This window comes from Penaeus vannamei, chromosome 2 (assembly GCF_042767895.1).
Source record: "Penaeus vannamei isolate JL-2024 chromosome 2, ASM4276789v1, whole genome shotgun sequence".
NCBI classification, from domain to species: Eukaryota; Metazoa; Arthropoda; class Malacostraca; order Decapoda; family Penaeidae; genus Penaeus; species Penaeus vannamei.
In genome coordinates this window covers 1,712,422-1,728,030 of record NC_091550.1, presented here as the reverse complement: position 1 = coordinate 1,728,030, position 15,609 = coordinate 1,712,422, and the positions used below count along the sequence as shown (strand labels likewise).

Sequence of the window (15,609 nt, the reverse complement as noted above, 5' to 3'; positions counted from 1 at the left end):
TTTATCGTATGACGAACTGTTATTTTAACGAAGGTGTAGTGGAATTTAAGATAAAAAATGAATACGGTGATTTTAATTCTTAGTGAATAGATTGGTATACACTTTTGAGAAACGAAAATGCGTAGACGAATAGATAGATAGACGGATAGACAAGTAGATAAATAGACACGTAGACGGATAGATGAATAGACGTGGAGATGAATAGATAGATAGACGGATAGACAAGTAGATAAATAGACACGTAGACGGATAGATGAATAGACGTGGAGATGAATAGATAGATAGACGGATAGACAAGTAGATAAATAGACACGTAGATGGATAGATGAATAGACGTGAAGATGAATAGATAAATAGACGGATAGACAAGTAGATAAATAGACGCTTAGACGGATAGGCAAATAATTGCGTAGACAGATAAATAGATGTGTAGACGAATAAATAGATAGACGCGTAAACGAATAGACGAATAGATAAATAGATGGATAGACAAGTAGATAGATAGACGCGGAGACAAATAGATAAATAGATGCCTAGACAAATAGATGAATAGATGAGTAGGCGAATAAATAGATAGACGCGTAGACGAATAAATAAATAGATGTGTAGACGAATAGATAAAAACACGCATAGACGAATAGATGAATAGATTAATAGACAAATAGATAAAATAGATAAAATAGACACATGGACGAATAAATAAAACAGACACATAGACGAATAAATAAAATAGACACATAGACGAATAAATAAAACAGACACATAGACGAATAGATAGAACAGAGACAGACGAATAGATAAAAAAAAGACACAGCCGAATAGATGAAACAGACACAGACGAATAGATGAAACAGACAAGCCGAATAGATGAAACAGACACAGCCGAATAGATGAAACAGACACAGCCGAATAGATGAAACAGACAAGCCGAATAGATGAAACAGACACAGCCGAATAGATGAAACAGACACAGACGAATAGATGAAACAGACACAGACGAATAGATGAAACAGACACAGACGAATAGATGAAACAGACACAGCCGAATAGATGAAACAGACAAGCCGAATAGATGAAACAGACAAGCCGAATAGATGAAACAGACACAGCCGAATAGATGAAACAGACAAGCCGAATAGATGAAACAGACACAGACGAATAGATGAAACAGACACAGACGAATAGATGAAACAGACACAGCCGAATAGATGAAACAGACAAGCCGAATAGATGAAACAGACACAGCCGAATAGATGAAACAGACACAGACGAATAGATGAAACAGACACAGACGAATAGATGAAACAGACACAGACGAATAGATGAAACAGACACAGCCGAATAGATGAAACAGACAAGCCGAATAGATGAAACAGACACAGCCGAATAGATGAAACAGACACAGACGAATAGATGAAACAGACACAGCCGAATAGATGAAACAGACACAGACGAATAGATGAAACAGACACAGACGAATAGATGAAACAGACACAGCCGAATAGATGAAACAGACACAGCCGAATAGATGAAACAGACACAGACGAATAGATGAAACAGACACAGACGAATAGATGAAACAGACACAGACGAATAGATGAAACAGACACAGCCGAATAGATGAAACAGACACAGCCGAATAGATGAAACAGACACAGCCGAATAGATGAAACAGACACAGACGAATAGATGAAACAGACACAGACGAATAGATGAAACAGACACAGCCGAATAGATGAAACAGACACAGACGAATAGATGAAACAGACACAGACGAATAGATGAAACAGACACAGCCGAATAGATGAAACAGACAAGCCGAATAGATGAAACAGACACAGCCGAATAGATGAAACAGACACAGACGAATAGATGAAACAGACACAGCCGAATAGATGAAACAGACACAGACGAATAGATGAAACAGACAAGCCGAATAGATGAAACAGACACAGCCGAATAGATGAAACAGACACAGACGAATAGATGAAACAGACACAGCCGAATAGATGAAACAGACACAGCCGAATAGATGAAACAGACACAGACGAATAGATGAAACAGACACAGCCGAATAGATGAAACAGACACAGACGAATAGATGAAACAGACACAGACGAATAGATGAAACAGACACAGACGAATAGATGAAACAGACACAGACGAATAGATGAAACAGACACAGACGAATAGATGAAACAGACACAGCCGAATAGATGAAACAGACACAGCCGAATAGATGAAACAGACAAGCCGAATAGATGAAACAGACACAGCCGAATAGATGAAACAGACAAGCCGAATAGATGAAACAGACACAGCCGAATAGATGAAACAGACACAGCCGAATAGATGAAACAGACAAGCCGAATAGATGAAACAGACACAGCCGAATAGATGAAACAGACACAGACGAATAGATGAAACAGACACAGCCGAATAGATGAAACAGACACAGACGAATAGATGAAACAGACACAGACGAATAGATGAAACAGACACAGACGAATAGATGAAACAGACACAGACGAATAGATGAAACAGACACAGCCGAATAGATGAAACAGACACAGACGAATAGATGAAACAGACACAGACGAATAGATGAAACAGACACAGCCGAATAGATGAAACAGACACAGCCGAATAGATGAAACAGACACAGCCGAATAGATGAAACAGACACAGCCGAATAGATGAAACAGACACAGACGAATAGATGAAACAGACACAGACGAATAGATGAAACAGACACAGACGAATAGATGAAACAGACACAGACGAATAGATGAAACAGACACAGACGAATAGATGAAACAGACACAGACGAATAGATGAAACAGACACAGCCGAATAGATGAAACAGACACAGACGAATAGATGAAACAGACACAGCCGAATAGATGAAACAGACACAGCCGAATAGATGAAACAGACACAGCCGAATAGATGAAACAGACACAGACGAATAGATGAAACAGACACAGACGAATAGATGAAACAGACACAGACGAATAGATGAAACAGACACAGACGAATAGATGAAACAGACACAGCCGAATAGATGAAACAGACACAGCCGAATAGATGAAACAGACACAGCCGAATAGATGAAACAGACACAGCCGAATAGATGAAACAGACACAGCCGAATAGATGAAACAGACACAGCCGAATAGATGAAACAGACACAGCCGAATAGATGAAACAGACACAGCCGAATAGATGAAACAGACACAGACGAATAGATGAAACAGACAAGCCGAATAGATGAAACAGACACAGACGAATAGATGAAACAGACACAGCCGAATAGATGAAACAGACACAGACGAATAGATGAAACAGACACAGACGAATAGATGAAACAGACACAGCCGAATAGATGAAACAGACACAGCCGAATAGATGAAACAGACACAGCCGAATAGATGAAACAGACACAGACGAATAGATGAAACAGACACAGACGAATAGATGAAACAGACACAGCCGAATAGATGAAACAGACAAGCCGAATAGATGAAACAGACACAGACGAATAGATGAAACAGACACAGCCGAATAGATGAAACAGACACAGACGAATAGATGAAACAGACACAGACGAATAGATGAAACAGACACAGACGAATAGATGAAACAGACACAGACGAATAGATGAAACAGACACAGCCGAATAGATGAAACAGACAAGCCGAATAGATGAAACAGACACAGACGAATAGATGAAACAGACACAGCCGAATAGATGAAACAGACAAGCCGAATAGATGAAACAGACAAGCCGAATAGATGAAACAGACACAGACGAATAGATGAAACAGACACAGCCGAATAGATGAAACAGACACAGCCGAATAGATGAAACAGACAAGCCGAATAGATGAAACAGACACAGCCGAATAGATGAAACAGACACAGACGAATAGATGAAACAGACACAGCCGAATAGATGAAACAGACAAGCCGAATAGATGAAACAGACACAGCCGAATAGATGAAACAGACACAGACGAATAGATGAAACAGACACAGCCGAATAGATGAAACAGACAAGCCGAATAGATGAAACAGACACAGACGAATAGATGAAACAGACAAGCCGAATAGATGAAACAGACACAGACGAATAGATGAAACAGACAAGCCAAATAGATGAAACAGACACAGACGAATAGATGAAACAGACACAGCCGAATAGATGAAACAGACACAGACGAATAGATGAAACAGACACAGCCGAATAGATGAAACAGACAAGCCGAATAGATGAAACAGACAAGCCGAATAGATGAAACAGACAAGCCGAATAGATGAAACAGACACAGCCGAATAGATGAAACAGACAAGCCGAATAGATGAAACAGACACAGCCGAATAGATGAAACAGACACAGCCGAATAGATGAAACAGACACAGCCGAATAGATGAAACAGACAAGCCGAATAGATGAAACAGACAAGCCGAATAGATGAAACAGACAAGCCGAATAGATGAAACAGACACAGACGAATAGATGAAACAGACACAGACGAATAGATGAAACAGACAAGCCGAATAGATGAAACAGACACAGACGAATAGATGAAACAGACAAGCCGAATAGATGAAACAGACACAGACGAATAGATGAAACAGACAAGCCAAATAGATGAAACAGACACAGACGAATAGATGAAACAGACACAGCCGAATAGATGAAACAGACACAGACGAATAGATGAAACAGACACAGCCGAATAGATGAAACAGACAAGCCGAATAGATGAAACAGACAAGCCGAATAGATGAAACAGACAAGCCGAATAGATGAAACAGACACAGCCGAATAGATGAAACAGACAAGCCGAATAGATGAAACAGACACAGCCGAATAGATGAAACAGACACAGCCGAATAGATGAAACAGACACAGCCGAATAGATGAAACAGACAAGCCGAATAGATGAAACAGACAAGCCGAATAGATGAAACAGACAAGCCGAATAGATGAAACAGACAAGCCGAATAGATGAAACAGACACAGACGAATAGATGAAACAGACACAGACGAATAGATGAAACAGACACAGACGAATAGATGAAACAGACACAGACGAATAGATGAAACAGACACAGCCGAATAGATGAAACAGACACAGCCGAATAGATGAAACAGACACAGACGAATAGATGAAACAGACACAGCCGAATAGATGAAACAGACACAGCCGAATAGATGAAACAGACACAGCCGAATAGATGAAACAGACACAGCCGAATAGATGAAACAGACACAGCCGAATAGATGAAACAGACACAGACGAATAGATGAAACAGACACAGCCGAATAGATGAAACAGACAAGCCGAATAGATGAAACAGACACAGCCGAATAGATGAAACAGACACAGCCGAATAGATGAAACAGACACAGCCGAATAGATGAAACAGACACAGCCGAATAGATGAAACAGACACAGACGAATAGATGAAACAGACACAGCCGAATAGATGAAACAGACACAGCCGAATAGATGAAACAGACACAGACGAATAGATGAAACAGACACAGCCGAATAGATGAAACAGACACAGCCGAATAGATGAAACAGACACAGCCGAATAGATGAAACAGACACAGCCGAATAGATGAAACAGACACAGACGAATAGATGAAACAGACACAGCCGAATAGATGAAACAGACACAGACGAATAGATGAAACAGACACAGCCGAATAGATGAAACAGACACAGCCGAATAGATGAAACAGACACAGACGAATAGATGAAACAGACACAGACGAATAGATGAAACAGACACAGCCGAATAGATGAAACAGACAAGCCGAATAGATGAAACAGACACAGACGAATAGATGAAACAGACACAGCCGAATAGATGAAACAGACACAGCCGAATAGATGAAACAGACACAGCCGAATAGATGAAACAGACACAGACGAATAGATGAAACAGACACAGCCGAATAGATGAAACAGACACAGACGAATAGATGAAACAGACACAGCCGAATAGATGAAACAGACAAGCCGAATAGATGAAACAGACAAGCCGAATAGATGAAACAGACACAGCCGAATAGATGAAACAGACAAGCCGAATAGATGAAACAGACACAGACGAATAGATGAAACAGACACAGCCGAATAGATGAAACAGACACAGCCGAATAGATGAAACAGACACAGCCGAATAGATGAAACAGACAAGCCGAATAGATGAAACAGACAAGCCGAATAGATGAAACAGACAAGCCGAATAGATGAAACAGACAAGCCGAATAGATGAAACAGACACAGACGAATAGATGAAACAGACACAGCCGAATAGATGAAACAGACACAGCCGAATAGATGAAACAGACACAGCCGAATAGATGAAACAGACACAGCCGAATAGATGAAACAGACAAGCCGAATAGATGAAACAGACAAGCCGAATAGATGAAACAGACACAGCCGAATAGATGAAACAGACACAGACGAATAGATGAAACAGACACAGCCGAATAGATGAAACAGACACAGCCGAATAGATGAAACAGACAAGCCGAATAGATGAAACAGACACAGCCGAATAGATGAAACAGACACAGACGAATAGATGAAACAGACACAGCCGAATAGATGAAACAGACACAGCCGAATAGATGAAACAGACACAGACGAATAGATGAAACAGACAAGCCGAATAGATGAAACAGACAAGCCGAATAGATGAAACAGACACAGACGAATAGATGAAACAGACACAGACGAATAGATGAAACAGACACAGCCGAATAGATGAAACAGACACAGCCGAATAGATGAAACAGACACAGCCGAATAGATGAAACAGACACAGCCGAATAGATGAAACAGACACAGACGAATAGATGAAACAGACAAGCCGAATAGATGAAACAGACAAGCCGAATAGATGAAACAGACACAGCCGAATAGATGAAACAGACACAGACGAATAGATGAAACAGACAAGCCGAATAGATGAAACAGACACAGCCGAATAGATGAAACAGACACAGCCGAATAGATGAAACAGACACAGCCGAATAGATGAAACAGACACAGACGAATAGATGAAACAGACACAGCCGAATAGATGAAACAGACACAGACGAATAGATGAAACAGACACAGCCGAATAGATGAAACAGACACAGCCGAATAGATGAAACAGACACAGCCGAATAGATGAAACAGACACAGACGAATAGATGAAACAGACAAGCCGAATAGATGAAACAGACAAGCCGAATAGATGAAACAGACACAGCCGAATAGATGAAACAGACACAGACGAATAGATGAAACAGACAAGCCGAATAGATGAAACAGACACAGACGAATAGATGAAACAGACAAGCCGAATAGATGAAACAGACACAGCCGAATAGATGAAACAGACACAGCCGAATAGATGAAACAGACACAGCCGAATAGATGAAACAGACACAGACGAATAGATGAAACAGACACAGACGAATAGATGAAACAGACAAGCCGAATAGATGAAACAGACACAGACGAATAGATGAAACAGACAAGCCGAATAGATGAAACAGACACAGACGAATAGATGAAACAGACAAGCCGAATAGATGAAACAGACACAGCCGAATAGATGAAACAGACACAGCCGAATAGATGAAACAGACACAGCCGAATAGATGAAACAGACACAGACGAATAGATGAAACAGACAAGCCGAATAGATGAAACAGACACAGACGAATAGATGAAACAGACAAGCCGAATAGATGAAACAGACACAGCCGAATAGATGAAACAGACACAGCCGAATAGATGAAACAGACACAGCCGAATAGATGAAACAGACACAGACGAATAGATGAAACAGACACAGACGAATAGATGAAACAGACAAGCCGAATAGATGAAACAGACACAGACGAATAGATGAAACAGACAAGCCGAATAGATGAAACAGACACAGACGAATAGATGAAACAGACAAGCCGAATAGATGAAACAGACACAGACGAATAGATGAAACAGACAAGCCGAATAGATGAAACAGACACAGCCGAATAGATGAAACAGACACAGCCGAATAGATGAAACAGACACAGCCGAATAGATGAAACAGACACAGCCGAATAGATGAAACAGACACAGACGAATAGATGAAACAGACACAGCCGAATAGATGAAACAGACACAGACGAATAGATGAAACAGACACAGCCGAATAGATGAAACAGACACAGCCGAATAGATGAAACAGACACAGCCGAATAGATGAAACAGACACAGCCGAATAGATGAAACAGACACAGCCGAATAGATGAAACAGACACAGACGAATAGATGAAACAGACACAGCCGAATAGATGAAACAGACACAGACGAATAGATGAAACAGACACAGCCGAATAGATGAAACAGACACAGACGAATAGATGAAACAGACACAGCCGAATAGATGAAACAGACACAGCCGAATAGATGAAACAGACACAGACGAATAGATGAAACAGACAAGCCGAATAGATGAAACAGACACAGACGAATAGATGAAACAGACACAGCCGAATAGATGAAACAGACACAGACGAATAGATGAAACAGACACAGCCGAATAGATGAAACAGACACAGCCGAATAGATGAAACAGACACAGCCGAATAGATGAAACAGACACAGACGAATAGATGAAACAGACACAGCCGAATAGATGAAACAGACACAGCCGAATAGATGAAACAGACACAGACGAATAGATGAAACAGACAAGCCGAATAGATGAAACAGACACAGACGAATAGATGAAACAGACACAGCCGAATAGATGAAACAGACACAGACGAATAGATGAAACAGACACAGCCGAATAGATGAAACAGACACAGCCGAATAGATGAAACAGACACAGCCGAATAGATGAAACAGACACAGACGAATAGATGAAACAGACACAGACGAATAGATGAAACAGACACAGCCGAATAGATGAAACAGACAAGCCGAATAGATGAAACAGACACAGACGAATAGATGAAACAGACAAGCCGAATAGATGAAACAGACACAGCCGAATAGATGAAACAGACACAGACGAATAGATGAAACAGACACAGCCGAATAGATGAAACAGACACAGACGAATAGATGAAACAGACACAGCCGAATAGATGAAACAGACACAGCCGAATAGATGAAACAGACACAGCCGAATAGATGAAACAGACACAGACGAATAGATGAAACAGACACAGCCGAATAGATGAAACAGACACAGACGAATAGATGAAACAGACACAGCCGAATAGATGAAACAGACAAGCCGAATAGATGAAACAGACACAGACGAATAGATGAAACAGACACAGCCGAATAGATGAAACAGACACAGACGAATAGATGAAACAGACACAGCCGAATAGATGAAACAGACAAGCCGAATAGATGAAACAGACACAGCCGAATAGATGAAACAGACACAGCCGAATAGATGAAACAGACACAGCCGAATAGATGAAACAGACAAGCCGAATAGATGAAACAGACACAGCCGAATAGATGAAACAGACACAGCCGAATAGATGAAACAGACACAGACGAATAGATGAAACAGACACAGCCGAATAGATGAAACAGACACAGACGAATAGATGAAACAGACACAGACGAATAGATGAAACAGACACAGCCGAATAGATGAAACAGACACAGACGAATAGATGAAACAGACAAGCCGAATAGATGAAACAGACACAGCCGAATAGATGAAACAGACACAGCCGAATAGATGAAACAGACAAGCCGAATAGATGAAACAGACACAGACGAATAGATGAAACAGACACAGCCGAATAGATGAAACAGACAAGCCGAATAGATGAAACAGACACAGCCGAATAGATGAAACAGACACAGACGAATAGATGAAACAGACACAGACGAATAGATGAAACAGACACAGACGAATAGATGAAACAGACACAGCCGAATAGATGAAACAGACACAGACGAATAGATGAAACAGACACAGCCGAATAGATGAAACAGACAAGCCGAATAGATGAAACAGACACAGCCGAATAGATGAAACAGACACAGCCGAATAGATGAAACAGACACAGACGAATAGATGAAACAGACACAGCCGAATAGATGAAACAGACACAGACGAATAGATGAAACAGACACAGCCGAATAGATGAAACAGACAAGCCGAATAGATGAAACAGACACAGCCGAATAGATGAAACAGACACAGACGAATAGATGAAACAGACACAGCCGAATAGATGAAACAGACACAGACGAATAGATGAAACAGACACAGACGAATAGATGAAACAGACACAGACGAATAGATGAAACAGACACAGCCGAATAGATGAAACAGACACAGACGAATAGATGAAACAGACACAGCCGAATAGATGAAACAGACAAGCCGAATAGATGAAACAGACACAGCCGAATAGATGAAACAGACACAGACGAATAGATGAAACAGACACAGACGAATAGATGAAACAGACACAGACGAATAGATGAAACAGACACAGCCGAATAGATGAAACAGACACAGACGAATAGATGAAACAGACACAGACGAATAGATGAAACAGACACAGCCGAATAGATGAAACAGACACAGACGAATAGATGAAACAGACACAGCCGAATAGATGAAACAGACACAGCCGAATAGATGAAACAGACACAGACGAATAGATGAAACAGACACAGCCGAATAGATGAAACAGACACAGCCGAATAGATGAAACAGACAAGCCGAATAGATGAAACAGACACAGCCGAATAGATGAAACAGACACAGACGAATAGATGAAACAGACACAGACGAATAGATGAAACAGACACAGCCGAATAGATGAAACAGACACAGCCGAATAGATGAAACAGACACAGACGAATAGATGAAACAGACACAGACGAATAGATGAAACAGACACAGCCGAATAGATGAAACAGACAAGCCGAATAGATGAAACAGACACAGACGAATAGATGAAACAGACACAGACGAATAGATGAAACAGACACAGACGAATAGATGAAACAGACACAGCCGAATAGATGAAACAGACACAGCCGAATAGATGAAACAGACACAGAAGAATAGATGAAACAGACACAGCCGAATAGATGAAACAGACACAGCCGAATAGATGAAACAGACACAGCCGAATAGATGAAACAGACACAGCCGAATAGATGAAACAGACACAGAAGAATAGATGAAACAGACACAGCCGAATAGATGAAACAGACACAGCCGAATAGATGAAACAGACACAGAAGAATAGATGAAACAGACACAGCCGAATAGATGAAACAGACACAGCCGAATAGATGAAACAGACACAGCCGAATAGATGAAACAGACACAGAAGAATAGATGAAACAGACACAGCCGAATAGATGAAACAGACAAGCCGAATAGATGAAACAGACAAGCCGAATAGATGAAACAGACACAGCCGAATAGATGAAACAGACACAGACGAATAGATGAAACAGACACAGACGAATAGATGAAACAGACACAGACGAATAGATGAAACAGACACAGCCGAATAGATGAAACAGACACAGACGAATAGATGAAACAGACACAGCCGAATAGATGAAACAGACAAGCCGAATAGATGAAACAGACACAGACGAATAGATGAAACAGACACAGCCGAATAGATGAAACAGACACAGCCGAATAGATGAAACAGACACAGCCGAATAGATGAAACAGACACATAGACGAATAGATAGAACAGAGACAGACGAATAAATAAAATAGACACATAGACGAATAGATAAAACAGACACATTGACGAATATGCAAATAAGAGAAAAATTAATAACGCGATGATACATAGACAAATAAATAAAAAAGACACAAAGACAAACAGATAAAACAGACACATTGACGAATATGCAAATAAGAGAAAAATTAATAACGCGATGATACATAGACAAATAAATAAAACAGACACATAGACGAATAAATAAAAAAGACACAAAGACGAATATGCAAATAAGAGGAAAATTAATAACGCGATGATACATAGACAAATAAATAAAGCAGACACATAGACAAACAGATAAAAAAGACACATTGACGAATATGCAAATAAGAGAAAAACTAATAACGCGATGATACATAGACAAATAAATAAAACAGACACAGACGAATAAATAAAACAGACACAGACGAATAAATAAAAAAGACACAAAGACGAATATGCAAATAAGAGAAAAATTAATAACGCGATGATACGGATAATTCGCAAAAGGTGTGTTATCGGGGAATCTGCCTTTTATCAGATTATCCGGATTGCGTAAGCGGCGGTGGCTGGCTTCATAACGGCGGGATTCGCGATGGAACGGCTCTGAAACCCCCGCCCACGAACCGCTCGCTATCCCGCCGCGCCTGTTGGTTTATGAAATTTATCTGTGGTGTTGGGGTTCCAGGTGTTTTTTTTTTTTTTTTTTTTTTTTTTTTTTTTTTTTTGCTTTTTTTTTTTTTTTTTTTTTTTTCTTTTTTTTTTTTTTTTTGGCTTTGTGGGGTTTTTTTCTAGTTTTGTATTGTGATAAAAAAGAGGAGAAGAGAGGGAGGGAGAGGGATGGTGGGAGGGAGAGGGAGAGAGAGAGAAAGGGGGGGAGGGAGAGACAGAGGGAGAGAGTGAGGGGGGGGGGCAGAAAGAGGGAAAGAGAGAGAGAGAGAGAGAGAGAGAGAATAAAGATGAATAAATAAATAAAAAGTTTGACTGCTCGGTCGATACCGCTACAGTTGTGTTATATGGGGTGCTACCTCTACCCCCCCCCCCCTTTCATAAAAGTAAAAAAAAAAATAAATAAAAAATAATAAAAAAATGTTTGCAAAATAAAACTTTTCTACATTGCAAAAGTTCCTCCTTTTCAAAGAACGTGACCCACGGATACGCCCATAACAGTAGTAAGAACACTGTTATTAAAAGTGCAGTGCAGTGTACTCTGAAGCAACGAAAAGGGGGGGGGGAAGGTACTATTAAATAATGGAATTGGTAATGTTGCCAAAAAAAATAATTGTCTGGAATTATATTTTTCAGTATATTTCACTTTCTACTGATTAACTAAATTGCGTGTGAATATAATTGGATAATGTAATGACACTTGTTTTAAGATTTATAAAAGTAAATAGAAATTAAATAGTCTTGTGGAAAATTCTCTTCATTTTATTTTGATTTTTATTGATGAACAAGATTGCACATTGCTATTTCCTTTGATCATCATGCTTATTACCTTTCTCTTCGTCACAAAGTGTATTTTTATGTAAAGACTAAAATATTTATTGAAATTAATTATCCTCATTTTTACACAGGTTTTGATCGTTATGCTTATTACTTTTCCCTTCGTCACAAAGTTTATTTTAATGCTAAGACTCTAATTGTTTTATTGAAGTTAATTATCCTCATTTTAATACAGTTTAGATCGTCATATTACCTTCCTCTTCGCCAAAAAAAACTCAATTTTTATGCCAACACTCTAAACTATTCATTAAAGTTGAAATTATCCTCGGAAATATTCACCAAAATCACCCAAAAGCTCTTGTTACGATCAACGAAAGTATTTCATCGGGATATTATCACTTATCAACAATTTCATCATTGCAGTCGGACTTCGCCATTTTGCCATCAGCTGTGCGGAACCACTCGCCCGCGCTCACAGATTCGCTTGGTCGCTTATATTGCATATAGATTTGTGTGTGTGTGTGTGTGTGTGTGTTTGTGTGTGTGGGCGCGTGTGTGTGTGTGTGTGTGTGTGTGTGTAGGTGTGTGTGTTTGTGTGTGTGTGTGTGTGTGTGTGTGTGTGTTTGTGTGTGTGTGTGTGTGTGTGTGTGTGTGTGTGTGTGTTTGTGTGTGTATGACAATATGTGTAAATGTAAATATGTGTGTGTGTGTATATGTATATATATATATATATATATATATATATATATATATATATATATATATATATATATATATATATATATATATATATATATATATATGTACACACACAAACACACACACACACACACAAACACAAACACACACACACAAACACAAACACAAACACATACACAAGCACACACACACACACACACGTATATATAAATACATATACGTTTCTACACACACACACACACACAAACACAAGCACAAACACAAACACAAACACACACACAAACACACACGTATATATAAATACATACACGTCTCTACACACACACACACGTACATCTCCCTGCCTCCCGAAATATGAACATCCCGATTTGCGCGGCTGAAACAAAGCGTCGCAGCTAATTGCAAAGCAAGCAATCAAGTGAGTGATATTGCTTCGGATTTTGGGAAAACGTGCAAGCGGCAGGTGCGTCGGAGAATTCATATCTATTGAATCTGGCCATTGATTTTTGATCGGGACGAGATCAAAGACTTGGGGAGAGATCGTCCGACGCGAGGAGATGGCTGGCTGCTGCTGCTGCCGCTTCTTCCTGATGGAATGGCTCTTGGTGTCCTTTGGGGGGCTCTCGCTGGCTCTTTTGGGGGGCTCTCGCTGGCTCTTTTGGGGGGCTCCCGCTGGCTCTTTTGGGGGGCTCTCGCTGGTTCTTTTGGGGGGCTCTCGCTGGCTCTTTTGGGGGGCTCTCGCTGGCTCTTTTGGGGGGCTCTCGATGTCCTTTTTCCGGCTCTCGTTGGCTCTTTTGGGGGGCTCTTGATGTCCTTTTTCCGGCTCTCGCTGGCTCTTTTGGGGGGCTCTCGCTGGCTCTTTTGGGGGGCTCTCGCTGGCTCTTTTAGGGGCTCTCGCTGGCTCTTTTGGGGGGCTCTCGCTGGCTCTTTTGGGGGGCTCTCGCTGGCTCTTTTGGGGGGCTCTCGCTGGCTCTTTTGGGGGGCTCTCGCTGGCTCTTTTGGGGGGCTCTCGCTGGCTCTTTTGGGGGGCTCTCGCTGGCTCTTTTGGGGGCGCTGGCTCTTTTGGGGGAGCTCTCGCTGGCTCTTTTGGGGGGGCTCTCGCTGGCTCTTTTGGGGGGCTCTTGCTGGCTCTTTTGGGGGGCTCTCGCTGGCTCTTTTGGGGGGCTCTCGCTGGCTCTTTTGGGGGGCTCTCGCTGGCTCTTTTGGGGGGCTCTCGCTGGCCTTTGGGGGCTCTCGCTGGCTCTTTTGGGGGCTCTCGCTGGCTCTTTTGGGGGGCTCTCGCTGGCTCTTTGGGGGGGCTCTCGCTGGCTCTTTTGGGGGCTCTCGCTGGCTCTTTTGGGGGGCTATCGCTGGCTCTTTTGGGGGGCTCTCGCTGGCTCTTTTGGGGGGCTCTCGCTGGCTCTTTTGGGGGCTCTTGCCTCGCTCTCTTTTGGGCTCTGGGTCTCTTCTTTGGGCTCTGTTTTTTTTCTCTCTCTCTCTTTGCTCGTTCTGGTTTCTCTTCTCTCTCTCTGATTCTCTCTCTCTCTCTCTCTGTTTCTGTCTCTCGCTCTGTGTTTCTCTCTCTTCTCTCTCTCTCTCTCTCTCTCTCTCTCTCATCTCTCTCTCTCTCTCTCTCTCTCTCTCTCTCTCTCTCTCTCTCTCTCTCTCTCTCTCTCTCTCTCTCTCTTCTC

General features: G+C 41.2%; 1 protein-coding gene across 1 annotated transcript in view; it reads right to left on the bottom strand.

Annotated features, from left to right (window-relative positions):
- Nucleotides 1-15,609, bottom strand: part of LOC113821560 (neurofilament heavy polypeptide) — a 63,589-nt gene that overhangs the window by 37,747 nt on the left and 10,233 nt on the right. The window contains 1 exon segment of the mRNA XM_070127778.1: nt 14,489-15,340. Coding sequence (XP_069983879.1) covers nt 14,489-15,340 — 852 coding nt within the window.